General features: G+C 40.7%; 1 protein-coding gene across 32 annotated transcripts in view; it reads right to left on the reverse strand.

Annotated features, from left to right (window-relative positions):
• The window catches only part of ANK2 (ankyrin 2), a 375,969-nt gene that overhangs the window by 124,754 nt on the left and 223,714 nt on the right, over positions 1 to 27,501 (reverse strand). For all 32 annotated transcript variants that reach the window (XM_064450621.1, XM_064450596.1, XM_064450601.1 and 29 more), the window contains 3 exons: positions 19,713 to 19,811; positions 18,125 to 18,223; positions 2,104 to 2,202 (listed from right to left, as the gene is read on the reverse strand). In XM_064450621.1, coding sequence (XP_064306691.1) covers positions 2,104 to 2,202; positions 18,125 to 18,223; positions 19,713 to 19,811 — 297 coding nt within the window. The remainder of the gene's footprint in view (positions 1 to 2,103; positions 2,203 to 18,124; positions 18,224 to 19,712; positions 19,812 to 27,501) is intronic.

Genomic DNA, 27,501 nt, shown 5'->3' on the forward strand with positions numbered 1-27,501 from the left:
AGAGTGGGGGATATTTTATTTTTTTCATCAGACTATACTGTGAGTTCCAGTGATGCCTGGATGTCTGCATTCAAGCAGAAGCCACATTAATTGTAACCATCTCAGCCTCACAGTTCCTCTAAACTGATGAATGAATTTCCAGTGCACCTGATCATCATGGCCAGTAAAAATTACTGGGAGAAAGGCTGCCAGCAGGTGAGAGCAGGCTGTAGCCAGGCTGGGCTGCTGGCGAGCCACAGTTCCACTCGGCTCCCTCACAAGGAGTGTGTTTCTGCCACGTTGCCTGGCAATCACACGGGACTTCATATTTCAGAAAGCTGACATGTAACACGATCACCATATATGCAGGCCACGAGAGGATTATTTTAGGAGCTATCATCAAATGGTACAGTATCCATTGAAAGAAGGGACAGTAAAGCACCTGTTAACACTCACAGTTCGGTTTAAAGAGAAGGAGAGCGAGCATAAAAGAATCATCATTTCAGATTCATCCGTTTGGGATGGCAATCCAGAATGGGTAAGTTTCTGTAAAGACTAGGGAAAAGTAATAATCTTGGGCAAAAGCTCTGACAGGAGAGGAACTTTCCTGTTACTACTTCACACGGTACATCCGTATCCATGGAACAAACACAGCGCCAACACACTTGGCAGCCCAGGGCCTGTTCACTTGTCCCCTGGGCTTGGAATAAATGAACATTCAGCAGAAAGAGAACAAGAGGAGGACACAGAACGAGCACAGTCCTCATGACCTAGGAGTTTTCCCCATTCCCCTCGAAACCTCTCATTTGCAGAAAGAAGTTCTTATCATTCAGTCCTCCTTTACAGCACTGCAGTTAAATCCAGAACCTAGCACCTAGTACCCTCCTTCCGCTTATTTATACCCACACGGTCCGGCAGTAGAAATAAAGTATCTGAGGGCAAAACAGCACATTGCCTGCTGAGCTCATTGATGCAATCCTTGTTGGTCATTTGATTTCAGATTTACTCTAATCACAGACAGCAATGGATAGTCATAGCTTACACAAAGTCGCAGACAAGCCTCAGAAGCAGAGTAACTTAGGTGGTCAGGGAGGTTCAGCTGCCATCACTCCTACCTTAGGGGAACAGGAGCAGGAGATTGGAGTAAGTGACCTCCTGAGGCCCCTTTCTACCTGAATGGTTCTGTGCACCCAGCATCACATACAGCCTACTCCACTTATTGTTTTTGTGCATGCACTTGTCTGTTTCTCACTCTTTCCATGCATAAAATATTCTGAACTCATCTAAAATCTCAAGACTCAATCTAAAAGTAAGCTTGTCAACAAATAACTGTTGATACCAATTGTTTTTATACCACGTCACATGATACCCAGTCACCCTTCTGGACACAGTCCTCACAGCTCCAATTATGGTATTCATGTTATGTTCTACACGCTTTTCAGCTGGCTGAGGAAGGCGCTGAAGCAAGTCCCCAAACTTCCTTCCCCAGAAGACCCCTTACACAGCCAAGAGTGGGACATGCATGCTGTAACATTCTGTTCACCACTGTTTGCCCAGATCTTAGAGTACCAATGAAAAAGCAGCAAAAAGACAGCCCCGCTGCTTGGGTGACGGCACTCCTGGGTGCTTGAGTTTTCACGGGCTTTGCTGGAGAAATAAACCTGTTCAAATGAAATGTTGTACCTCTCCACTTAGCCTATGATCGATCTACTATTCACTCCATTCCCCTGACAATACCACCCCGGCCTCCTACAATTTCTACAGCCCTAGGGACCTCTCTTCAAAGCCTCATTCATTTTTCAGAAATTTCCCCGGGAAGCTGATAGGAGAAATGGGCACAAATGGAAGGCAAAAATCCTGGGCTCACTAAAGTCAGCAGAAGTTTTGCTGTCAAATGAATCACGCTGGATATCATCCCTTGACTTTTCACCACTTCCAGAACAACTCACCCTAGTCTTCCGTGCATGTAGAAAAAAACGATAAGATTCATAAATACAACTCATTGAAATGAAAGTGTGAAAGTTCTCAAAACACCCTGTTTGAAAAGTCTTCTGACTTCAAGTGAGCTGAATGTAAAGGCAAAGGAAAATCAGAGCATGTGTAAAAAAGAACAATATACCTCACCTCAGTAGCTGTGCTTTGGTTGGCTCCATTCTCCAGGAGATATTTCACCACTTCAATGTGGTTCTCTTGAGCTGCCATATATAAAGGAGTAAAGCCATTCTAGGAAGAACACACGAGAAAATATTGTAATGAGGAAATGGGAGTATACCGACCGACATTAATGAACCCCAAATAAATATACTAAAACGCATTTGTGCTTTTTCAACAGAAACGTTTTGTCAGTAGAGCAACTTTGTATTTTTAGCTTACTATGGTAATGTTTAATGCCGTTTAAACCCACAAAACTCTACTCGCTTTCACACTCATTTTTCTTCTGACGCGTATTTCAAGGAAGCAATGGACACACTAATTATTAACACAGCTATTCCTTGCTGATGATGCTCAGGGACTGTAAAGCTGGCAATAAAGTTTTATGAAAGCTGACAGGAAAGCATGAGCTTCCTCCATTTATTACATTAACTTAACCAGAGACATCATCCCCCGGAGACCGTAAAGTCTGTACCTCATGACAAGCTGAGTAGAAGTGACAAAGGCTTAGCATACTAGATAAAGTTTTGTAATACATAAAACATTGCGAATCATCAAATATAAAGGAACCCAACCTTGCAAAGTAACAACCGCACTGCTGACAGTACAGTAAGTTCATCTATCATTTAACTACAAACATTCATTAAAATGTCTTAAAGTCCTTATAAAAGGATCTGCTCTGGATAATACGGTAATTTAAAAAAAAATCTTCTAAGTTCATCAAACTACAGGATAATTAATTAGAAATCTAAGTCCTTTCTTTCCATTAAAATACAATGGGAAGAACTGTATCTTCCCATACACCATATACATATGTATAATATGTATTAAAATGCAAACAATTTCCATTTATTAGCTACAAAATGCTTATGAAAGGAAGGCATGGAAGTGAGCTGTGTGCCTAATTAATAACTTTCTTCTAGGAGTTTTTAAGACTGTTAAAAAGGCCTTCAAAAATTCTTGAATATTCTGTAGATTACCATGTAGCATAAGAGGACAACATCACTTGTACTTCTGAAAACATTCTTCTGCCTTGGAATGGCGCTTTTTGCTAGAACATAAACACAAACCAGGCTTCAAACATGCCATTTATTTTTCTCTTGCGTGCTGTCACAAGGAATGCTAAGCTTGTGCATTTACACAAGCAGTCAGAATTAATGCAAGTACTGTGATAACTAAGAAAACTGTTGCAGAGAAGCCAGCACTATTCTTTCTAGCAAACTTTCCTAATGAAACATTTCCTAATGAAATGAAATCTCATTTTTCAGTTGCTAGATAATACAGTTGATTGTAGCGCCGATGTCTTTACAACCCCCCTCTTCATTTACAAATATATAAGATTGCTGAGGCAATAAATGTCATTTATGCTGTGTATGTCATATAATATACACCATACATGTCATAGCAAGTCTTTTAATACTCCTTTGCATAACATTCAGGCACTTCCAGCACCAATCTTGGGACACAATTTAAAAACCACACCCAGAGAACAGTTAACTGCAGTTCAATGCCAAAACTGTGGGATGTATTTTGAGCGGCTTTGCACAGGGGCCTGTCTTTGGCAGGTATCAGCCAATATTCTCAGTAATGACTCGCAGGATGGAATAAAGTGCTTTTATTACAGCATGAACAAGATGGTCTGCAAGTACACCGCACAACAGGATCATCATTTGAAATGCTCCTGTGACCCTGGAGAAAAGAGCTGGAAATGTTATTTGGTAAGAACAGATACAAGTTTCCCTACTGTTGCAGGAAAAGCAAAGTATACAAAAACAGGGATTGACAAGTTACAGACGAATTCTGCAGAAAAGGACCTGAAGGTCACAGCAGTCTACCAGAAAGCCACTGGTCAATGAGCTCATGCTGCTGTAATAAAGACAATCGTTGCACTGGCATAAAAATATATCTCCCCAGGGAAGCTATTTTTCTTTGGAAAAAAAAGACTCGCAATCGGTGGTGTTCTGTCTGGAGCGGGAAAGCTGAAGGAAAACAAGAGAACAGTCTTTAAAGAAGAGGATAAAGGTCTGTTCTGCGTGTTCACGATGACTAGAACAAATAGAAAAGCACATAGTTTACTAAGGTTGCTAGAGAGAAAATTCAGGTTAGACATCAAGAAAAGCCTCTTAACAGGAAGGTCAGTCTGAGCTGCGTTTCGACGCATGGCTTCCCTCCTCCCAGATCACTGCTAACACCAGGCAGCGAACTGGGAGCACAAACTAGGCAAAGGAGCCGGCCTCTTCCACGTCCACCCTGTGGCTGGGAGGCCGGCGAGTCGGGGGTGCGCTGCCTCCCGGCTGCTCCCCAGACAACTCTAATGGGGGGAGATAAGAGATCCCATCTCTGCATAAAATAAGGGAACACTCTTCAGCACGTAATTAGAAAGGTGCAGGAGGGCAGGGGATTGCCAGGCATGGGGACTGAGCTGGTGGTGGGGATTAGGAACGGATTGGTTTCTTTTCGATGGCGCTTGTACACAATAGCACAGAGAAAACCGCAGGTAACCGAGTTGGCTCACTCGTTCCGTTTTCCTTCCTGCTCCGGAAAGAAACAAAAAAGTAATCTATTATGTATAACTAATAGTAATTTTCCACCCCTCAGTACTTTATTTTATATTCCCACTGTCAGTATTTTAATATTGTCTAACGTAGCAATTTTTTAAATGGTAACACATGCCATTTGTAAAATCCTTCTAGCACCAAATATTACATGGATGAATATAAGGATCACACCAACTAATATAAATTTGGGCAATATGGGAATTTTCAAGCCAGAGTAAATCAATTTGCTTAAAAGCTTTGAAGAATTTTTTTTTTTTTTTAATCAAGTCCCTAGGTCTGGAACAGGATCAGGACAATAAATCCTGGATTAGGAGACCATAAACAATACATATATGACTTCATGACCATTTAGTAGCAAGAATACTAAATGCTTTTCCACACAGAGATGCAGAAGAGTGCCCATTATATCCAGGATATCCTCCTCATGTGCTATTATCATACCTCAAACTACAGCAAATGCGGGCAAGGAAATTATCGTACATAAAATCACAGCCTTTTTTTTTTTTTTTAAGCTTTATTTATAGTTTAAAACTACCGTATATATTTTTCTTAAAATCTGGCTTATTTTGGAAATTGCAACAGCATGCCAAGGTCTATATGCAGAACTGCCCATACCAGACACACTGAAAAAGCTTCCCCTGAATTTTGCCCCCCGGCAAGGTCAAGCCCATTTTTTTCCCGCTGGCAGGGAGAAGTCTGCTTTCTCAGTGAAGAACTGGTTTCAGAGCTTTCAATTGCAGCGTTCCTGACCTCAACACTACAGGCTCTTAGCCAGGACACTCCTATTTTAGGACTCCCAGTATTACCGCTCTCCCTGGCAAGAGCTCTTCGCAGTAGGATCACCCGCTAGCCCTGCTGGAACTCTTCCTTCTCAGTTGTCCACCAGACTCCAGGACTTCCATGCCTCCTCCCATCCTGCCTAGTTTCTATGATGTGTCTGTCTGTCTGTCTCCCATACAGCAAGTTTCTGTCTGTCTCAGCCAGTTCTGCAGTTCAATGGAAATGCCCACAACAAAAGCATATCCTTCCCTCAATTCCTCTACTTTTGTTAATCTAAAATCCCCTTCCCGGTTTCTCATCTTCTAGTTTCAAAGACCATTATGCCAATACTTGGCTTCTCTGTTCTGCTTCTAGAGATCTTTCAAAGCTCAAGATCCCAGATCTCTGCAAATTGAGGAGAACATGTTTTCCCTAGACTTTTGTTTCACTACCCCAAAGTGAATTCTACCGAATGCACGACATTCTGGTTAATGATCTTCCATGGACGTACTGCAAAGGGGACTGACCTCTCCTCTCCTTGTTTTGGCACGTGGAATGGGATACCAAGGGTTTATGGAGCCTGGGGTGGGGGTTCTACTTCACTAGATTTTCCTTCAGCTTATGATCCTGTACTGTAGAAACACAGCCCAGAATGAAAGTAAAAATACTGACTGTGGCATGTAAATGTGACCTGGAAAAGGAAAAATGCACTTTATTTTGCGTTTTCTGAAAGCCCGGCTGTGTAATTATGCCTGTATGTTTAGATTGTTTGCATCATCTGAAAAATAGAAATTAATTTTGTAATGAGATATAACATTCATTTTCAAACAATGATTTCATCAGAGTATTTGTAGTGAGGACCGAGTACTCAGATTTCATTATTCTTACAAATGCGTATGCAACATGTTTACTGCTAAAATACAAAGTTATAATGAGAAATTAACGCTAAACAAAGAGTATATTTCATACTCCGTTCTTTCTACGACATTCACTGATTTACTTGCTAATTTGAGGAAATTAGTAGCTCTCAATCATTCTTCAAGCTATTAATGCAAATTGGCAAGTCTATATATGACTCAGAATTTTTATCATTAAATTTTGCCCAAGCCCTAATGAAGAACACAGTCTGAAGAAGCAGAGGGATTATTAGAGCATTTAGGAAATCACACAGTTACATAGCTTGGCTGAGCTTTATTTTACGGCAGGTTTTCAAGGAACCATGCTTTTTGCACGCAGTACCGAACAAACAGAGGCACACATCTTCCAAGCTCTAGTCAGTAGCCAGCGCGTTTGAAGGACTAGCTTACCCACGCGTGCCCGTGACCGCGTGGCCTTTAGTGCCTATATACCTACAGTACCTATAAACTATATATCCATATATCTCTCTATATTCATACTGATAAGGAAAAGAGAGAAAACAGAAACATGGTATTTCTTCCCTCACTTTGCCTCTTTTAAGATGACATGTCAGTTAGCAACATATCCTGTGATTAAAAAGCTAATGTAAGCCCAGGTTAATTTATCTATTTTATTTTAACGGCCTCCAGGACCTGTTCAAGTCTGCATTAGAAGACCACTGAGATTACCAGGGAAGAGAAGACAACTGACATCTAATGCCATTGGTTACATACAGCAAACGCTCATTCCTACTCGCGCTTCAAGATGTAATTACCAGTCAGCAGGTCAACACAATCAGCAGATTGCCTGACCCAGGCCAGTTACTTCCTCTGCCTCTCCATCTTACTGCAGGGGTTTGGCCTGCCATTTTGGTAACCTTCTCGCCCCAGTTTTACCTCATATCAAGGAAAGGAAAAAAATTTCTCAAGGTCACAAATGAAAACCAAATTAGTTAACCTTTTTCTTCAACCTTTACTACAACTCTGCAAGTGCACTTCTCTCAAGCAACATCCCGGGAAGTTTCTGTGCACAAAATACACCCCATATAAAAGCTTGGTTTCCTTTGGGTCACTCTAGAGTTTCTTTCATAGGACCCAGCATTTAACATAACCTAAAAGAAGCCTTTGTGAAATTATACTACCTTTCTCCCTGCGCCGCCTCCTCTTCCTGCTTGTTAGAATTTAAGCCAGCCCCAAAAAGGAACAGACATTGGCACAAAGGATGAGACAAGGGTGAGACGAGCTTAGATAACTCATGAAACGGCTCACACAGATTATAAAATCTTCTGATTTATAGTCATGTGTTAATATATCCTTTTACACAGTAAGATCATGGTCATTTCCAGAGCCTTTAATTTCAGTAATTTCAGAATATTGCTCAACTTCAACAAGAATAAGTTCCTGATTTAAATCTTTATTCAGTGACATACAATTAATCTCCCTGTTTTCCCATTTTTCCACAATTATTAGCCTAAACCAGTGACATCTACACCTCACTTTACCAGTTAAAATAAGGTAACTCTACCTCCATTTGCAGTTGCCCTTTATCTCAGCCTCCAGTAATCTCCACAGGAGAGGAAATAACAGCTCCAGCAAAGACTATTCTCAAACATTATGCAGGGGAGGAAAAGGATCAGAGGTGACGGGCGCAAACTGACACACAAGAGGGTCCCTCTGAAGAGCAGGAACCATTTTTTTCACTGCGAGGGTGACCAAGCACTGGCAGAGGCTGCCCAGAGAGGCTGTGGGAGCCTCCATCCTCGGAGGTGTTCAGAACCACCTGGACACAGCCCTGGGCAGCCTGCTGGGGGTGGCCCTGCTTGAGCAGGGGGGCTGGACCAGATAACCTCCAGAAGTACCTTCCAACCACTATGATTCAGTGAAAAATCCTCTAAATAGCCAAGCAACTAATTAATTTTACTCAATGAAATAGGAGTTACAAATAAACGCAACACTGCAAGCTAAATTAAGATCACACACCTTGATAGAGTCAACAATATCACCATTCTGGGCACTCTGTTGTGCATTATGCCCAGCACATTATTTTCAGCCAGTCTAAAAATACACCCTTCATAAGAGGATTGTATCTGAGCAGGAGAGATTCTCTGCCTAAAAGGGTGAATTAAGGATAGATCAAGGTACCTACTTTAACTTTTTTAAGTCTCTCTTTTTTTTTTTTTAAGCTTAAATAAAAATCCGGAAGTTTTATATAGTGGTAACTTGATCAGTTATTCACATTCCTCCTCCTTTTCCATTAAAATGCATTTTCCATAAAACAAACATATAATCCATATTCTTTTTAAAGAAAAAAAAAATCTCAGAAATATTTGGACTACTACCTCTATATTTACACTACTACGTCCATCAAGCAAATATACAATTGTCAAATTTGTGAAGACACGCTAAAGGGAAACGCACAGCATTTAATTTTAAGTTGCCAAATTTAAGGTGCCTGAGGAGTCTCATTTTGCCATACAGTCAAGGGAAAGTGGGCTACTCCAAAGGGATGGGGAACACTCGAATCAGGAGCCCATCTTGCTCTCTGACAGCTTAAGCAGCATGAAATTGAGAACGCGAAGGTGGATAGAAGGAAACTACCCTTTTTTACATCTATGACTAAAGAGAAATAGAAATAACATGTTTACTATCAGAAGTGGAACCCTAAATAGTGATTAACTGTATAATATACTGTATATATAGTTAAAAATCAGATTTTTTTTAAATAAGCAACTGTATTTAAACTGATTTATTTTAGCAGGCTTTCTCAAGTTGAAAACAACTAAAACTACTGCATTATTTTCTCCAGTGAGCCTGCAGTGCCCACCAAGCATTCAGATCGATGCTGCCAAGGTGCAACATGTACTCTTGCATACTGCTTGATTTTATCATTAAATGCTTTATCATAAGAAGGTCTATTTGTGTAAAATATCCCATTGCAATATTCAGAAGGCAGTTTGACATTTGCCTATAGGTTCTCTCTGGGACCGTAGCAGGGAGTTTGATTCTACTTCAACTATAAGGAGAAGGGCTGAACCAACACCGGTGCAAAAAACAGATTATGCCTTTGAGAAACAGAATTCAGTTCAAGATTCTCTCCTTTTTCCGCTGCTCCAGCTTCACATCTGGCTCAACCTTGAGAGACTGAGGAAGAAAGCGCACTCTGTTCCCCTCTTGTCCTTCTGACTGCACTGTTGTGATGCTGACAGCACCATCACGGGGGTACCTTTGTTCTGTCCTATATCCACCTTATGAGACAGTCAGTAAAAACATCCTTTGGATACATCAACAAGCAGCTAAAATTAAACACTGTGGATTTCTGGTATTGGTGAAAGCACCTGATGTTTTCTGACCAGATTCTTTCCTCCATGGTTCAAAATGAGCAGCCCATTAGTATATATTCATTTTCCTGGGGTATAATTTTCTTTTACAATAAAGCTGGAAAGCGCTAGTAAAAAGGACGACGCAGATGAGGTGTAAGCGCTTGCGAGCACAGAACTAGTCGATGTAAAGTGGCACATCTGTAAGGGCACAGGAGAGCCACTGGATTGTGACCTACGGTAAAACTCCCCAACGAGCGTCAGCTAATCGTTTAGGTGACGATCTTTGCATTCGTTACACGCAGCAGATGCTGAGGCCCGCAGGGTCCCATAGACTGTAAGGATTAAAGCTGAGAAAAGCATTCAGGAAAAAGGCCAGAATTACTGGATTTAGGGAGGCTGGCGATTCTACTTTATTGCGCCAAATGGTTAAACACAGAAAACAGTGAAAGAGTGTTTACTTGTTTGAGATGATGGATCGTAAAACTAATTTGTAATAAATAAATTTTAAAAATGTAGCGACACAGAAGCCTGCACTGAAAATAGTACCACCCCCTTCAGCTGTCTCACTAATTCCCTAGTAATATAAATAGTGTTTTCCACTCTGCTTACACCACTGCAATAATTGTTAAGCCTATGGATAAACGCCGTTGTCTGGGTTTGCGGTGAACTTGGTAAGCTGATTCATGAGCGATCACACAGCACTCCCACTGCAGCACCACATATATGACACCTGCTGCCTCCCCATTACGAGAACCCCTCTCCTGGGAAGCATATTTTACTGTAAGTCATCTCCTAGCTCAGACGCCAAATTTAAAGAGCACAAACATTCTATTTTAGCAGCTTTAAACATCACGATTTTCTCCTTGAGAACAGCAAAGCAACAACAGCCTGAAACACAACCAGGAAGGAACTAAGATGTTCTCTGCCTTGGAAATGTCATTTTTACAAAGAGGGACCCTGTAACAGAAACTGAGCTGATGGAGAATAATGGGAAGAGAATAGATCAGTCATGCACAAGGAAACATAACCTTGATACTGGGCAGGGGTTAGAGCCCAAAAGCTTAGCCAGGGCAGAGTCTCGCGTTTGAATTCTGGGCAGTCGTCCAAAACAGCATTTGGGGTTTGCCTTCCAAACGTGGTAAAGGAAAAGCAGCACTGAAAAAACCCCCAATTTATTTTATGTATATGCTTGAGGGCCGGAAGGAAGACAATATTACACTAAAATTAGAAATACAACATCTGTATTCATTTGGTTGTGATTCAGTTATATCCACACTCTCATAAACATATAACATTTCCACTGCTTGGTTCTTATCGTCGCAGACTGTGTCATTACAGTAGGGGTGAAATGGGGCATGTTGGTCTGGCAAGCCCTTACCTTGCCAGCTGCTAGGTTGGTTTACTGCGGGCTCCTAAAGTTTATGCATTTTAAGAATAAATATTACAGGCCACGTATCACATTATTAGCTTAAAAATTCCCTGTTTGCAGGGTTTAAATTATTTGTTTAAATTAAAATCTTTCAACCTGGACCATTGGTCCCTTTATAGCACTTTAACAGAGACTGCGAGTTAACAAAATAGACTAAGACACAGGTTGTAAATATTTTCAGATTGTTTTTAGTCTTTCTTCGTTGAGGTCCTGACACACTGAGTTATTTTATGGCTGCAGCTGGGATCCAAGAGACATATATCAAACTGCCTCAGTACCCTCCTTTGTTTTTTATGAGCTCCTGATCCTCAGAGCACATTTTGAGAGAAAGCCAACCAAGACCCAAACCTCCACATCACCACGCTGCCGCTTCTGGAGGTGACACCACAAACTGGGGACCCTCATAGGGTTATTTTTCCTTTAACTGCATGAATTGTTTGGGGAAATGGGAAGTCCCACATGAATGAGCTGGTATTAACAATCATCATCTTATGTTCACGCTCTGTTATCCTGTAATTCCGTGTCAATCTGCAAGCACCGCTTCAGTCTCACGTGCGCAGGCATCCCGTTTTACCCCACTCTTCCATGGTTGCCTGAGGTCATACTTCAAGATCAGGAATAAGGGCTGCTTATCATTAACTGATAAATACTGTAAGAGACAGGCAGCTGGAACTTTGATTAGTTTAAGGCAGGATGAATAAATATATCTGTTCTTTCATGGTTCTTAATGTAGTATTTTTGTTCACATCTCAAAATCCATATAATCTTCCAGCAGACATTTCTTCCTTTCTTTCCCTGCCTCCAGTGCAGAGATAATGGGCCTGATCCTTTATTACATTAGCAATGATGAACTGCAGCAAAATGATATACTGCAGCTAGAAATCCGGCTCTCTAAACATACTGGTATAAAAGCTGAAAGCCCAGTTGGTGGAATTAGAACCTTTTGTCATAATGGAGTTGCAAATAGTCTGCAAAACACGCTCCACTCTGAAGGTAAGATTATCTTTACAAACCACGGGGAGAGCAATCTCTGGTAAAGCAAATCCTAGGGCATCCTGAGAGAGACAAGCTGATCACTTCTCCGAGAACCACATAAATCCTCCCTTTGCTTTTGTGGTAACACTGAATACAGACATTCAACAAGCTCTCTTATCGCTCATTTTTGGGAAAGCATATTGAGGCTGGAAATTTTGAAGCCATCCTTAGAGTAGCACAATTTGATGAATAGCCCAGATAAGAACACTCTAGCAGTCACGACAGCATCTCCGATGCGTTGAAAGAGGAAGCGGTAATTGTAATGGGGGCAAATTCAAACAAAAATATTTCTTGGCTAATGTGTTTGCAATGAGCTTAGAGAAGGATATAGAGGAAAGGAAACCAGAGGGCTTTTAAATAACAAGATCAGCTTGGGAGAGGACTGATTTATCTAATCCTTGCTTTCTGTATCTGGGTCACTTTAAATAATCTCATGATTAAAAGGTAGCTCCTCCTTTTGTGAGGGCCCCTAGATGAAGCAGTTGTCAAAGCACGACCTTAGCAGCTAACGGTGAAGGCGTTTCTATTCTAAACTCTGTTGCAGAAGTTTTAAAATTGAAGGGAATAATTTCTTTCTTAGGATATGACAGTTCCATTACAGTTACTGAACAGAAGAAAATTATATTTCCTCATTTTGTCTTTTCAGCTCTTTGAACCTCAATCACTTGACGCTTGTCAAATCACCTCACCCTAGGAGGAGCAACTCTTTGCACGAGGCTAACTTCTTTTGACCTTCTCTGGAATGGAGGAAGGTCAGGACTGATCCATTCCATAAGGTTTGCCTGGTCAGAACAGCTCAGCATCACTGCCGCAGGGGACGGTCTACAGGTAGACTCAGTTATTAAGAGTATTGCCGTAGGGGTATCATCACATTTGGCAGGCTAAAATTGCAGTTATCAGACACCTCTGTTGCCTATACCTGAGTCAGATGATACAATCTGACTTCAAGGGAAAGCTTTAAAGACAAACAGTAATTTATCAAAGGGCAGGGTTGGGCTGACTAAATCAGTGATATTTCTTCCACCTGGGAAAAAAAGATCAAGAATTGGCATAAGAATTCACAGTATATCGCAAACGTAGACACTCACGGAGAGGAAGATTACAAAAAAGAATTACTGTTCTAATGCACAAGCAACAACTAAGGTTTGGGGTAGAGAAGTGATCCAGCTGCGAAAGGAGGATATCACTGGGCTCAGTGAAAGTGTGTGACGGGTGGGTGCGTGGGTGTGAGAGAGAGAGGTAAGTGGCCAATCCCACTTCCACGGCTCTGCATAATGAAACATTTCAATGCCCCCTGAGGACTTTTTCTCAATTCCCCTCTGAAATTCAGAAGTACCTAGAGGGTCACCCACACAAGTGAATACATATTGCAAAAGATTACATCATTCCATGGGATGACCTTGTTCTGCTGTGCAAAGAAATGTAATCAAAGCTCGGAGGAATTGCCTGGACCAACCCCAGGAGATCTGTTGCCCACCTGACATTATAGTTTGTACCATCCAGTCCTCAGATGACATTTTATATTATCAATGAGCGCAGCTTGGGCAGATCTATACATGACCAAAAATCATGGTCAAATCAAGAAAAGAAATGGCAGAAATTGTTGTGGGTTTTGTTGTTTGTTTTTTTTTTTCTTGATGATCCATATCTAGATCTGCTCACTGAAGTAGGAGCAGAGTCAACCAAGCGAAGGTTTTATAGATACTCATTATATAAATATATTTTCTCCAGCAATGCTTGCAGCAAAAGGCAATTCTAACTGAGCCAAACAATTGCACACTGGTTAAAGCCTAGGTGGAAGTATGCCAAAAAGGACCAGCAACTTCTAGATCTCTCTGGCCATTTCTGGGCTTGCCCTCGTTTCAGCATTTGCCTGAAACATACTCAAGGAAGATGTCAGCTCTCAGATGACATGCATGCAGGTGAAAGTGGAGTCATTCAATTAGTAATCACTGTGCAATTAGGCTTTGTATCAAAATAGAAATTACTTTTCTAAAAATAGCAGTGATGACGTATTAGCTCAAAAGGAACAGACTTTTTTAAAAGAGGAAGATGAACAAAACAACAGCTCTGAAGGCCAACATGAAGCTGAAGGGCAAAGCAATCTAGTAGAAAAACAAAATCCATAAAATCAAAGTCCTGAATGCATAACAGTCTCAGAGCGCACAGATGGGGTTTGTAATCTCAGTGGTTACAGTGTTTTTAATAGCATTTTCCAAGATAATTCTGATGTTTTGTTGTTGCAAGGAACTGGGAAATCAGCGTGGTGTTTCTCATGTCACTGGTGGTAAGTTTCGATAAAGGCCAGTGTTTTTATGCAATTTAATGGACAAAAGGAAAACCAATAAACGGAACGGCCTGGAGCTGAGTATACTCTTTTATCTATCAGTTTTATCATCAGTGAAAAAATCTTGTCACTGTGGCAAATTGTCATCACTGAAAATGAGAATGACCTTGACAGATACCAAGTTCTTTAAAGAGGAAGTTATGGAGCAACCTGAGTAACTTCACTAGCATTAAATCACTACCAACAAATGGCATTTAGCAGGGGCCTTAAAAAAATTAAGTGTGAAATAACAGAGATACCAAGGAGAGGATGTAATATACCCTCAATACCGACAACTGTTCATAAAAGATTTAAGAGTGACAATACAGCATCTATTTTTAAAAATGGCATTGAGAGAAAATGTAAGAAATAGAAGCTGAGCATTTCAGTCCATTTCTCACTTTTTTAAATTAAAATTTACCTTGAATTTGTATTTTTGTTCATTTCTGACCTTCTCAATTAAGCTCCTTCCTGATATGACTTTTCTCTTCGCCTTTTCATCAATGACACACTTCCTGACAAAAAAAAAGCTTAGTATTTGAGTATCTGAGCATATTCTCTTCAGTCATTCTCATTTCCTTTTTCTACGTAACTTCATATTTTTCTTTTTTGACCAGCTGTACTTCGGTATGCTTGAATCTTTCTTGATCTTTTATCATAAATCAAATGTCTATTCTTTATTAATGTTGAAGTTTCTGGTTTTCTCCTCTCTTTTTTGGTAACTTATTCATTTTCTGTGACACACATGATTCTTGAGCATGTCAATGCAATCTCGAGTAGAAAGGTGGCATTCATTATCCTCATTCCATTCACGGGGCAGAGAGAAATCACTTTTTTACTTAATCTTCCAAGGGAGGCCTCTGGCGAATCAGTATTAGAACCAAATTCTTAGGAGTCTGCTCTGAGCCCTGACTAAAAAAAACATACATCCTTTCCACCCATCATATAGGCAACATCTGTTCATTCACATTCACATCACTAGCTACATGGGAACATCTGTGTGAATGCTCACGCACAAACACCATTCGAAGTGCTGAACACTATCAATAGATATTACCCAAGTACATTCAACAGTTACCAAAAAGAAGACAGATCTGGGACATGCTCCTCTCTCTCCGTGTGCAATTGTTAATTGTTGTGCTCATGACAGTGCTTTGGCCAGGGAACCGTATGACAGGGCGGTCCCTACGAAGGGACACCTTCCACTGGAAACACCCCTCGGCAGCCGCAGCAAGAGCCTCCGAACATCTCCTCCGGCCTGATGCAGCTATTACCCATCTCTTCTGCAAAAGCGCAGCAGGCCAGAAGGACACAACCGAAAGGCCCCCACAGCTGGATCATGATGCATTAAGGACTCACCCGCCCATTCAAGTCAAAGGGAGCTGTTTAATTAAGACAACATGGCACAAATCCAGGACATCTGTATCACAGCAGTTTGAATTTATCCCGTCTGAAGGCAACCAGTGAGCAGCGCTGGGGAGAAAACATCCTCCAGCAGATTCATTCAATTAATACAAGTAGCAAATGCCTACTACTAACAGGTCTGCATACACTACACCGAACATCCACTGCTAACAATAAATGTGTTTAGAGGACTGTGTAAAGTAATACCTGCAGAAACAATTTCCAATTCTGGTAGGAGTTTTTCTTTTTAAATTTAGAGAACTTCCTTTATTTTTCCAGCATCAGGAAAAGCCTTTATGAAGATTTTCTGAGGGATACTGCTTTGCGAAAGTATCATTTTTACAATTATTTCTCTTACCATGCTCAAAATCCTAACATTAAAGACATGATTTTATCTTCTTATACACATGAAAAGGCTGATAGATGTATGAACAAGTCATCCAGTTAGGTCATTAGGAAAGGAGTTGGCTAAATTTTTCAGCGACGGAGTTAAAACTTTTCTTATCTTTAATGGAAGCAGAGCACAGGGAGTAACTGACCATCAGTTGTCCTGAAAGAGCTCTTTAGCAGTTGCTTTGGGGCATAATAAAGAAAATATTTAAAAAACCTTGGAATCGAGCACTTAAAGGTCTTTGCAATTTCTCTCTCTTGTCTTAAAATGTAACGAAGGTACAGACAAACCTATTCATTTTATAAACTTATTCGTTCATCTCCTGCTCTCTACTTACTTTAGACTGCCCATCATAAATTTGTAACACCAAACAACAAAAAGACCCCTCCGGGTCCCAGTTTCCCAGGCCTGGGCAAGCAAGATGTGGGGCTGGGCAGACTTAGGATGGACTCTGACAACTCAAAACCTTTAACAAAGTCATCTGTGTCCCTAATGATCAGGGAATTTGCTACAGAAGAGGATTGGGAAGAGCATCTCACAGAAGCCCAGCTATCTTTCCTGAAACTCAGTTCAACCAAGGTAGTTCCCAGACGCACTGTTAAATCACATCACTCTCCTCTTGTTCTGCTCATGTATCCCAGCACGATTAAGCTAAGGGTCATTATCTTACCAATAGACAGTTAAGTGCTGGGAAAATTTAATTTGAAATTAAACTACCCCTGAAGCGTGACTTGTTTTTCTCATTGTCTTAGCTTACACCATTACTGCAAAAATGGTGTTTGTGGTCATTGAATGACGCACCGCGACTCAATCTGAACACTGTTAGTTAGCTCGATGATTTACTTTGAGAATGACACAAGCTGACTAGATGCTTCAGAAAGATGCCGTTTCTTTATCATATATAGTCCTCATCTATTCCATCTGTTCAGTTCTTCATAGCTACAGACAGCTCCCCCAGTTAAGGTAGCATTTACAAACACTAAGTTATTTATTTGATAAATTGTCCCTAATACTAAGCAGGGGAAATAACGACTATCTCAAAATATGGGTTAGGATAGCTTGGTGAATTAAATCTACAGCGCTAATAGCGTGCCTGTTCGGGAGGGCAGAGGAGACAGGGACAGCTGGCTCGGAAAACAAACCCTCATCTAGCTGGTTTGCAGTACGTTGTTAACTGCGAATCTAGCCCATGTTCACAGCCCTGAAACCACCGCAGGCAGGCAGCCGCCTCTACAGCCTCGGTCAAACCAGCGAGAGAACTGGCCATCAGTTCCACCTGGTGCCACACCACCACGTTCTCTGGCATGTTTGGAAGAGCAGACAAGCTTCGTGTCCGTGGAATTAACTGGGCTCTTTTTACAGCTGGTTTGCCTGCCAGGACAAGGTGAATTTTCCCAATTCAAATATACCTTCCGAACTTTTCATTTCAATTCTTTCTGATCACATAAAGAATGAGTTTAGAAGCCTAGAGTAAGTCATCTGCAAATTTTGAGCCAACAAATAACCACGAAAAGCAATTCTATAAATCAAGTCTTTGAGAAATTATCTTTGCTCCTGCTCACCAAATTCAACTCAAACATACCATGTAATATTTCCACGCTTTGAAAAATTTCTGAAACAATTTATTAAAGTACACTAGGAATTCCTGACAGCTTTCAGTCAACAAAAATGAGAGGTCCTGTGTCACACAATGAGTATATAACTACTTCTATTTGTAGTTTACTTTTATTTTACTTACCATCGAATGCTATGTAAGCCTCAATTTGATCCATGTGTTGGGCTTGGACATGTGGAATCACTGCCTAACATCTCATATCTATCTTATAAAATTTCACCAAATAACTTTTAGAAGAGAGAAGGGAAAAGAGCATCATACCTGAGATTGTGCATTAATATTGGCTCCTTCCTTAACCAGAACTTTCACAACTTCAGCTTGTCCTGCTAAGGATGCAATGTGCAGGGCTGTGTTCCCTTTCTGTTATAGAGAGGGGAAAAAAAAAAAAAAAAAAAGACATTACCCTTCTTTACGAATAATTTCAGCCAGCAGTTCTTTATAACGTTCATTTTCTGAGTACAATTTTACCTTACAGTTCCATGATGATAAACATCATAGGGGACAGAACTGGTAGTAGCAGTGGTTGTCTCAAGTGGCTGTCTAACATCCTAACATAACTTTTGAGTGTTTGGGGCATGGGACAAATTTCTAGGTAAAGACCAGTACAGGATAACAGGGTTTTTTGTTCAGTCCAGAGATCATGACCCATAGAAGGTAGCTGAAATGTAGGAGTCCTAAAATTCAAGGTGTGAATCCCATGTGAAATGAGATTTCCCAGTGCAAGACCCAAAAGGACAATCTGACTCTGTTAAGTAACAGAAACTAACCTTTTGAACACAGAAGATCAGCCTTTTTTTCTCTTCTCTAACTGGCATAAAATTAAAAAACGCATGTTTTTGAAAGGTATTAACCTTACATTAGGAGATGCACTGCACAATAAAAATAACCTCTCACAAAACAGCAGCAGTGCAGTAGACGTCTGCTTTTGTAAGAGCCTTGTATTTTTTCCAGGCCAATCTCTCATCCCACGAGCAATATTTAAAAGGCTTTAATAAAGAAACAAGGTTCATAAAACCAGGGAAAAAAAACTTCAAAGCCCTATCTAGAACCTGGTGGTTCTACAAACAGCTTCACTGAGGGGTGACTTGAAGATGTGTTTGAAGGCGGGAACTTCTGGTTTTTCCATAAGTGATGGGAATAACAAGTGCAGCAAGAAGCACTCTGAGCTGACGACCAAGCGTTAACCTTGGTGGAGGTCCTGTGCATCAGAAATCAAAAAATGAGAGCACCATGAGCACACAGTGGCGGTAACTGAATGCAAAGGCTGAGCAAAGGCAGCCAACCTAGACACTGGGAGTCAAACATCACATTGTTCAAGACAAAACTCTGGCCCATCACAAGGAATTTACAACCTGTAGACAAACAACATACTGACTGAATGCTTTGGACATACCAATGCGCCTGCCTGTAGAAAGGCTGAAGGCAAAACAAATTATCACACGGGTGTGTTTTCAACTGTGCCCTTGAGTAAAAAATCTCTGGATGTGATATGGTCTATTATCATTTTTTTCCACAGGCTTGGAAGAAAAATCTACTATTCTGAGCTATATTCACTCTCTTTATAATGTGGACTAGTCATTGGAAATGATGAAAACTTTGGCATTGCTAAAGCCTTTTAATGCTTCCCCTGTAAACAGACTGTATAAATAATAAACTTTCCATCTTTATTTACTACCAGTGAGCTTCAGCAAAGAACACAAACTCACAGGCCATAACAGAAATAATATTTGAAATATTGGTGAGGTATTTATATTCTCTTATTTTGCACTTTAATATTGTTTTTCTAAATTTCTCCTGTTTATTTTACTTTTTCTTTTTGCGAATAAACTTACAGACATGCATGAATTACCTTCGTGGCAGAATCCACAGCCGACCCTCTTTCCAATAATTCTTGTACCAGTCCCACATGGCCTTCTTTAGCCGCCAGGTGCAGAGCATTGAGTCCATTCTGTAAGCACAAGGGCCATATCAATTACAAATATCAGCTCTGAAGATACACATTCCTACCTTACCCTGGTACAAAAAGAAGATTAGTAGCTGGAATAATATTACGTCTCTTAGCTGACTGTCTACATAAGTCAGATACTTTGGACTTGGCTAGTTAAGCCAAGGCACTGTGTGACAAACTTCTCCAATAACTTTTTTTCTCATAGCAACAAAGAGATCAAAACAAACCATATCTGCAAGTACCCGTAAGAGATTCCTTCCTTTCTGAGTGTCTCACATTTCCCCAGACTACTACCCTGGGTATCTCCATGAAGCCCATTATTTCAAACTTCGAGTGTATTATCTGCCTTCTCTTTACCGCTACCTTATCTAGCCCCACCGAGGTATTACCAACACAGAGAAATCCCAGGACTTAACCAAATTTACACAGGATGCGCCTCTTCAGTCAGGATTATTCCAAGCTGATGTAGCTGTCCTGAACCCTGGACTCTCCTCCTCTCCTCTGGGATACATGGTATCAAACAGAAAACCAAAAGCACAATAGACCATAACGGTCGCGGATTACATGTGGCTTGCAAATTATACTGATCCCTGACTTATTACTTCTGCTGGTTTCTGATGAGCAAGTCCTCGCTAAACTTTGAGGTTCTGTAACCTCATTCAAAAAGCAAAAGAAAATTAATGAAATAAGAGCTAGGATTTTTTAAAAAAAGCAACCTAAGAACGTTAGCATCTAAATCCTTTTCACAATAAATAGGAATAAGATACTTCATCTCTCATAAATTTCAGCCATGGAAACTGTACCTTCTTCTTCCTAGTATCCCTATTCTACCCAAGGAAAAAAAACATAAAATGACAGTCTACTGTCTCTGAATTGCCAACCTATTTTTCACAATCCTACGGTATTTTTCATGGTACATCAGGCAGGTGACAGCAACAGATCCTGCCATTGCCCTCCAGCGTTCTCCTGCTTTCCATATTGCAAGCATCACAAGCGATACTCAGGTATTCAAGTAACTTGCAGCAAGGTCAGCAGTGTGTAATTTTTTTATCACTTTACTTGTCTCGAGGCAGTTCATAGTCATTTAATTGCAACATAAACAAGCAGCTTTCTGGTCTTTTATTTGTCCATCCACAGAGGCAGTTCAAGCTTGTAATTCCCAGTAGGATTTTAAAGCACTTAGCACTTCACAGAAGGCATTTAACGGGAGCGGGTCCAATGGCTGCAGACACAGCAATCCAAATGCATTGCCGAATAACTCCATTTAATTCTACCTTCATGTACGCAGCACTGGCAGATTTTGTGGGCAAGTTCAGAAGCGCAACTACGAGAAAAGCCAGGGAACTGAAGGAAGGCTACATTCACAAGCTGCCAAAAGAAGAATACCCTTACGCAGCCTGGTAGTTAGGGAAACGCTAATGAGAAATGTAGTTTCAAATCCCATCATGCAGGTAAAGCAGTAGCAACCAGATCTTCCTTATTCCAGAGGATCACTCTTACTACCAAGCTGTGGAGCCCAGGGGTGGCACTAGTGACATGCCCTGGATCATGGATAAATTCTTAACTAAAATTATGTGGTGAGGTTGACCATAATCATCAAGATGAGGAACGCTTTTATGTCAGGGAATGTTTTGCAGGCTTAAAAATTTCAGAAAGCTTTAATCTTCCTTGTTTTTTTTTTACCTCAGCTGAGTATTAAATAACCATAATTACTACCTACAGTGGTCGAAAGCTTTGAAACAGTATTTGGTGGGAAACACAGTGTTGTTCTCATTGTTTGGGAACAAAGACCTGTTCTCATATCTAATCTCACACATTCAGTCATCAACCCTTTCTATGAGAGTATGAACGATAACTTTGACTCCTTGCGGCTGTTCAAAGCTGAGGCATTGCTATGACATGTCACTAACCTTTTTTACTCTTTGCGAGCAGATCGAAGACCACAAACAGCACAGAAGCAGCAATATTGCACGGCCCACATGAATTCTGTGCGCGCACATGCCTCTGAATGCAGAAAGTTCAGGGCAAGCTCTTTTTTTAGTTTACCATGTGGCAAAGTATGGAGAAAGCAGGGCTTGTCCCCGTGCTTATTCAGTAGCAATCTCTTTAAAATACCTGTGTTAGTACCTCCAAGACACATATCTAATGATACCACATTAAGCAGATGAAGGCTAATATTGTTGCATAGATTACATTAGTTTCTTTGCAACATGACTTTTTTTTTTATTCATTAAAACATAAGCAAAATGAAAACATGAGGTCCAGTAAAAAGGTTACAGAAAGAAACTATAGCCTCAATACAGTTCCTACTGTACACGTTCAAAGTCTGTAACTCCTTAAATAAAGTAAGCCAGGGCAAGCAGCAGCAGAAGCAAGCACTGCACTTTAAATGTTGAGGGCCAGCGCAACTGAAGCCTTAAAGCAAGCTTTGCTCCTCCATAATCAGAACCAATGCTGTAATTATTTCCCAGCCCACATGGCTGATCCCTGCTACTTATGATGACGGAAGCTCAGATCTAATCAATGCAACTCCTCCGTTCCTGTCAAGTGGATTCTTGTATTTTAGAACAACAAAGGTTTGACACCTCCCTTCTTCTCTCTAATGCCTACCAAAAAGTTGTGGGGGGAGGGGGAGGAAATTAGCTGTCTGCTAAGCAAAACTGTACAGCACAGGTACTGCTCCTCCCCACAAAGTATACATGTACCATAACTACCTTTCATTTAGAGGCTCATTAGTAATTCTAACTCTCATAAAAGAACATAATATTAAGCCTTCCAAGCTTGGTTCTCCAAGTGTTTCCCTGCAGAGTCCAATTCCCTCAGTTTTCTCCACCACCACCGAGCTAAAGCCATCAACACTTTGTACCCCGTAGAGGGTTACAAATGTGCACACATACCACTACTGCTCACGGCGCTTATTATACCGTCACCCTACATATTTTCACCACACCAGAAAAGCCCACGTATTTCTTGCACATCATAGAAATCACCAACCTTTTCTAAGCCAATTGCAAGTCAGTGACTTTTTGCCTGTAAGACAGGCACTAAGTCTCACTGCTGTTGTCTGAAAATCACCCAAAGGAGTCTGTGTTATTTCTCCCTTTGTATTGAGTTGTCTCATGGAGTGATCCTCATGGAACGGAAATTCTTCAGCCATTGCCCGGTTCAGCATCAATCCCGCTGGGCCATTTACTCCTTCTGGGACATCACCCAGACGGCTGTTACGTCCAACAGCAATAACAGCTAATTCCTGCCTAACGCAGTCACGCCAAAGCAAACTGACCCCGTGGAAAGGCAACTTCTTGGCAGAGCACCAGATCAACCTACAGTTCAAAGAACACTGGAAATCGGGGAGGTCAGCACTGCAACCTCTGCGCAGTTCTATCCCCAGCCACCTTTCTGCAGATCAGGTCCCTCCGTCGTTCGGTGTGAGGCTGCACGCACGCTTCTGCCAGCGCCGCAGAGAGCGCGGCACGGAAGCATGGCCATCAAGCCAGGGCAAGGTCAGGATTGCTTCTTCTGTAGTGGTATTGACTTATTAAAAAGCGAAAATACAGCCCCAGCAGCTGTCTGGCATCACTGCAGCTTTACTGACAAACTGCATTCCAAAGCTGCAATACAGGCACGGTGAGAGCTTTTACAGCCTCCCCTCTAAGCTCAGCTGTGACAGGTATAGATGATAACCTGGTAGTTCTAGAAATCTTTACTCTCCTCCTGCTGGTGAGACTTAGTGAGGAGTATACGGGAAAGAAAGTATTTGAAGAAAGTGGAGAAAAAATCTTTATACCAGCGAACGTTTGCTTGTGTTACTTCAGTATATAATGGCCTTGGCACTAAAGAAAACAACCTTTGGTAAATATAATGATACTTACTTCTGTTTGAAGGTATTAAGTACTTAATATCTTTAAGAACATTAGGAAGCAAGAACGCACATCAACAGAATGAACCTCCTTCTTCCCTTTACTCTGAGCCTCTGACCCCTTTTAACTCCCATCGACTCTGATGGAAGTTGGGATGCGACATCTTCCAGAAAGATTTGCCAACACTTGAGTTTCTTATTACTCTTGCCTTTGCCACACAAGTTTAGAATGGCATTTAAGCAACTGACAGAAAAACCATCACGGAAGTCAACAAAAATAAAACAACACAAAAATCTATTTTTTCAATGTTTCGGCATTCTCTCGAAGCATGAAACGCAATGCACTTTTACCAAGTTCCCTCCACTGATGCCGTGTTCACAGGCTTATATATATACACTAAAGGCCATTAGCAAGGCATGAGTTACAAACAAAACAAAATAAAAAAGCTATTGTGACTAACTCTGCATGGTCGTGCTAACTCCTTTACATGTTTTGCCAGAGCTAAGGAGGCACCTGCCTTCTTAGTAGAGGCCGAGACCAAGAAGCAGTATCATAGTCTTTGTTAAAGTCAAACACTCTTCTCCATCTCTTTAACAGATGTCAGTCTAAGGTTGCTGCAAATTCTCTTTTCTAAGTAAATCTCTTGGGGAAGTAAAAAGTGCATGTGGTCAACCCCTTTTCAAGGATTTGGGAAAGGGCACATTAAAGAGCTGAGCACAGCCCTCTCAAGTCCAAAGGTCTGTTGAAGTTTTCCCCAAAAATATCACAAAGAAATAAAGCGGATGGTTGAAAAAAGACAAATAATTTCAGATTATGAAAAGTCTCCCTTTATGTGGCTTTATAGCCCATGAACTCAGGAAAATTAATTGAACTACTGAGTGATAGCAATGTGTGATACTGTCGACCTCATTATGACTACAGTGCTACTTCAGTCTATAGTTAGCGCTACTGGGAGTGTTAGCTGCTTTCCATTTGGACAAAATGAGGGAGTAATTAATAGCTGGTGCTCTGTCTCACTGTAACTGAAGCAATAAGGACACCAGTCAAATTATAAAGCAGCCAACAAAGTGAGAGCAAAAGCCAAACAGATCTAAGTTTTAAAAAGCCTTGGAGCTGGAAGCCTCCCAAAGCTACCTAATATTTGAATCCTGTTCTGCTCAAGGTATCAGACTTCACACGCATTCCTGGTGAATACAGAAGACTTCTTCAAAACAAATGCCAAAATCCATCAAATTTTTCCTTCCAAGAAAGTAACTCTATCACCATGAAAACCAACAAACCTCCAAAGAGGGGGACACATTTCTTGATGTTGCCTTTTGGATTACCAAATCTGTTTCAAAACACAGCAGACAGCTGACGAACCCTTAGACTTGTCTGATTTTGGGGTCTAACTTCTGCGAGAACGATGGGCTGCACAAATGCATACTGTAAAATTAGAGTTAATTTTGCCAGTCAACATTTTGAACATTGATTCAGAAGCAGGCTGTTTTCTCTTGCTACATTAACTAGAAATAGCAACCATGTCCTAAAATAACTACGTTTGTAACATAAGGAAAAAAGCTTTAAAGGAATGAAAGATTTCCAATGGCTATCAGTTTTTCATCCTATAAAACACCAGTAATTAGATTTTTTTTTTAAAGGGACTGTTTCTAAAACAGGGGAACTTTGTCCCCTGACATTTTAATTCTCTCCAGAAATAAAGAAATAGAGATGATTTATGATTTTCAGGACAGAGAATGGTGCTCCAATTTAGATCAAAGTACAAAAATCCATAATAACTTAACTTGGTATGAAGGTAGCACTCAACAAAGCATAATTAAGCAACTACTAATTATTAACTACATATATTATTAATCGTAACTAATGCCTGTATTCAGCATATCCAGAAACATTAAGTTCCACCCAATTTTGGAAACAGATAAATTGGAGAAATATTTTGATTATCTATAAAGACAGATCACTTTGAAAACTTAGGAGCTGAGAAACAAATGCTAAAACTGAAGAAGGCATCTTCTTGTGTTATCCCTGTTCAGAAAAGCTTTCTCTTAACATAATGTACTGTTTTCTGAGATGGGATCTGGTCTAAAAATAGCATTATACTGAGAAAAAAAATCCTGCATATAAAAGGCTTAATTTTTGAAAGAGCACTCAAATATCTCACCCTTAAAAATACACCCCCTGTGTTTTACAGAGTACGTTAGATTTTCCCCTTAGACTACTGGAACACAACCCATTCCAGCCCCTCGGAGGAGGAGGGATAACTCAAAGGCTGCAGCAGCAGCTGCCATGGCTTATTCACTATTCCCCGACTTCTAGAAGAGGAGTCTGCTCCTACTCCCAATAAAATTTACAGTATTCCACTGATGCTCAATCAACAGAAGCTGAGGGTCTTAGTTACAAAAAAAGCCTTGTGAGCAATTTTATACGGCACCAGAATCGGAGTCTGCAAGAAGCTGAAGTGCCCGTTGACGCTCCATGGCCGGTGAAGGCTAAGAAGCCGGGCTCAGCAGTCCTGATGATGTACGGTGCCGGTCTCGGGGCATTGTTTGTACTTGGGAACTCCCAGAGAGTAATCAATGTCTTCAGGGAAACAGATTCGCTAGTGCACAGAGGGAAGTTTTTCCTGGCTGACAGGGCTGAGACAATCCAAATTAGAGACTGATTTTATTCATACATCTGAAGGGGTTATTTTAGCTTTTTTTTTGTTTTGTACTGTTTGTCAGGAGCTCAAAACACCTCACAGAGTCTAGAAAATTCCTGATTTAACTCAACCCAGATGTCAGGTAAAATTACTTAATTAAGTCATGTTATTATGGGATTTTTCTGCTTTACGCACTAGTCAACCAACCACTCTTCTTACCCTAATAAGTGCAGGTGTAAGTCCAACTTTGATCTTAACCACAGCGCAAACCCACAGATTCTGAAAGTTGGTGATGTTGCCACCAATCACCCAGGAACACTTTATCTATTTCAAGCCGCTAAGAAATTATGCATCATCTATTCCCATGTTTGCGTGCATTCATCTGGCTCTGATTTCACCTACACAGTGCAAGAGGAGCTTTGCCAACCAGCTGCAGATGGGAGGCACTTTCCACAGAAGATAAATGTGCAGCAACCCTAGTCATATTCCTCTCATAGCAAGCAAGAGAATATGAACACTGGAAAAGAACCCCAAACTTGTAATGTTTCCAAGTCATTATCATATTAACTGTGCTCTGTCCTGGGGGTGATCCTTTTTGTTAATATTGGGGCTTATTACCAAGACACAGAATTTGCTGGATCTGTTCAAATATAAGAACTTGAGTCTAGATTTACTCTCTCCTAACGGGGGAACTTGAAGTTCACCAGGTTGCGTCCTGCGTAACTCGGCAAGTTTTTTTCTTGACAGTAGGTCTTCTAATGGAAACTTTCTTCTAGACAGTAAGACAAGATTCTTTCCATATGTTTTCAATAAGCAGCACGTGGAAAGCCCCAGTTCTTATCCTGCTCATCATTAAATTCCTTGGCAGAGACAACAGAACCGCTCTCACTTTTGTGTCCTAACTTCCATTTGACACATGCCTGCTTTAATCATCTGCAGCTTTTCTTCAGCAGGGAAGATAATGTCTCAAAATACTTTAGATTATTTCCTTTCTTATTCTTCTGTCTACTCTTTTTTCAAAAATAAATAGTGGCCACAATTCTGGGGGGTTTAATTAGTTTTGACATTTTTACAGTCTGAATGTCAACATATAAGTATCAGAAAAGGAGCAAGGAATTTTATGGAGGCCTTCTTGGTGGTAGAGATAACATTTGGATAATGTAAAGCTCCAGTTTGGGAAAACAGCCTT

The sequence above is a fragment of the Phalacrocorax carbo genome, chromosome 4 (assembly GCF_963921805.1).
Source record: "Phalacrocorax carbo chromosome 4, bPhaCar2.1, whole genome shotgun sequence".
In the NCBI taxonomy this organism is placed as follows: Eukaryota; Metazoa; Chordata; class Aves; order Suliformes; family Phalacrocoracidae; genus Phalacrocorax; species Phalacrocorax carbo.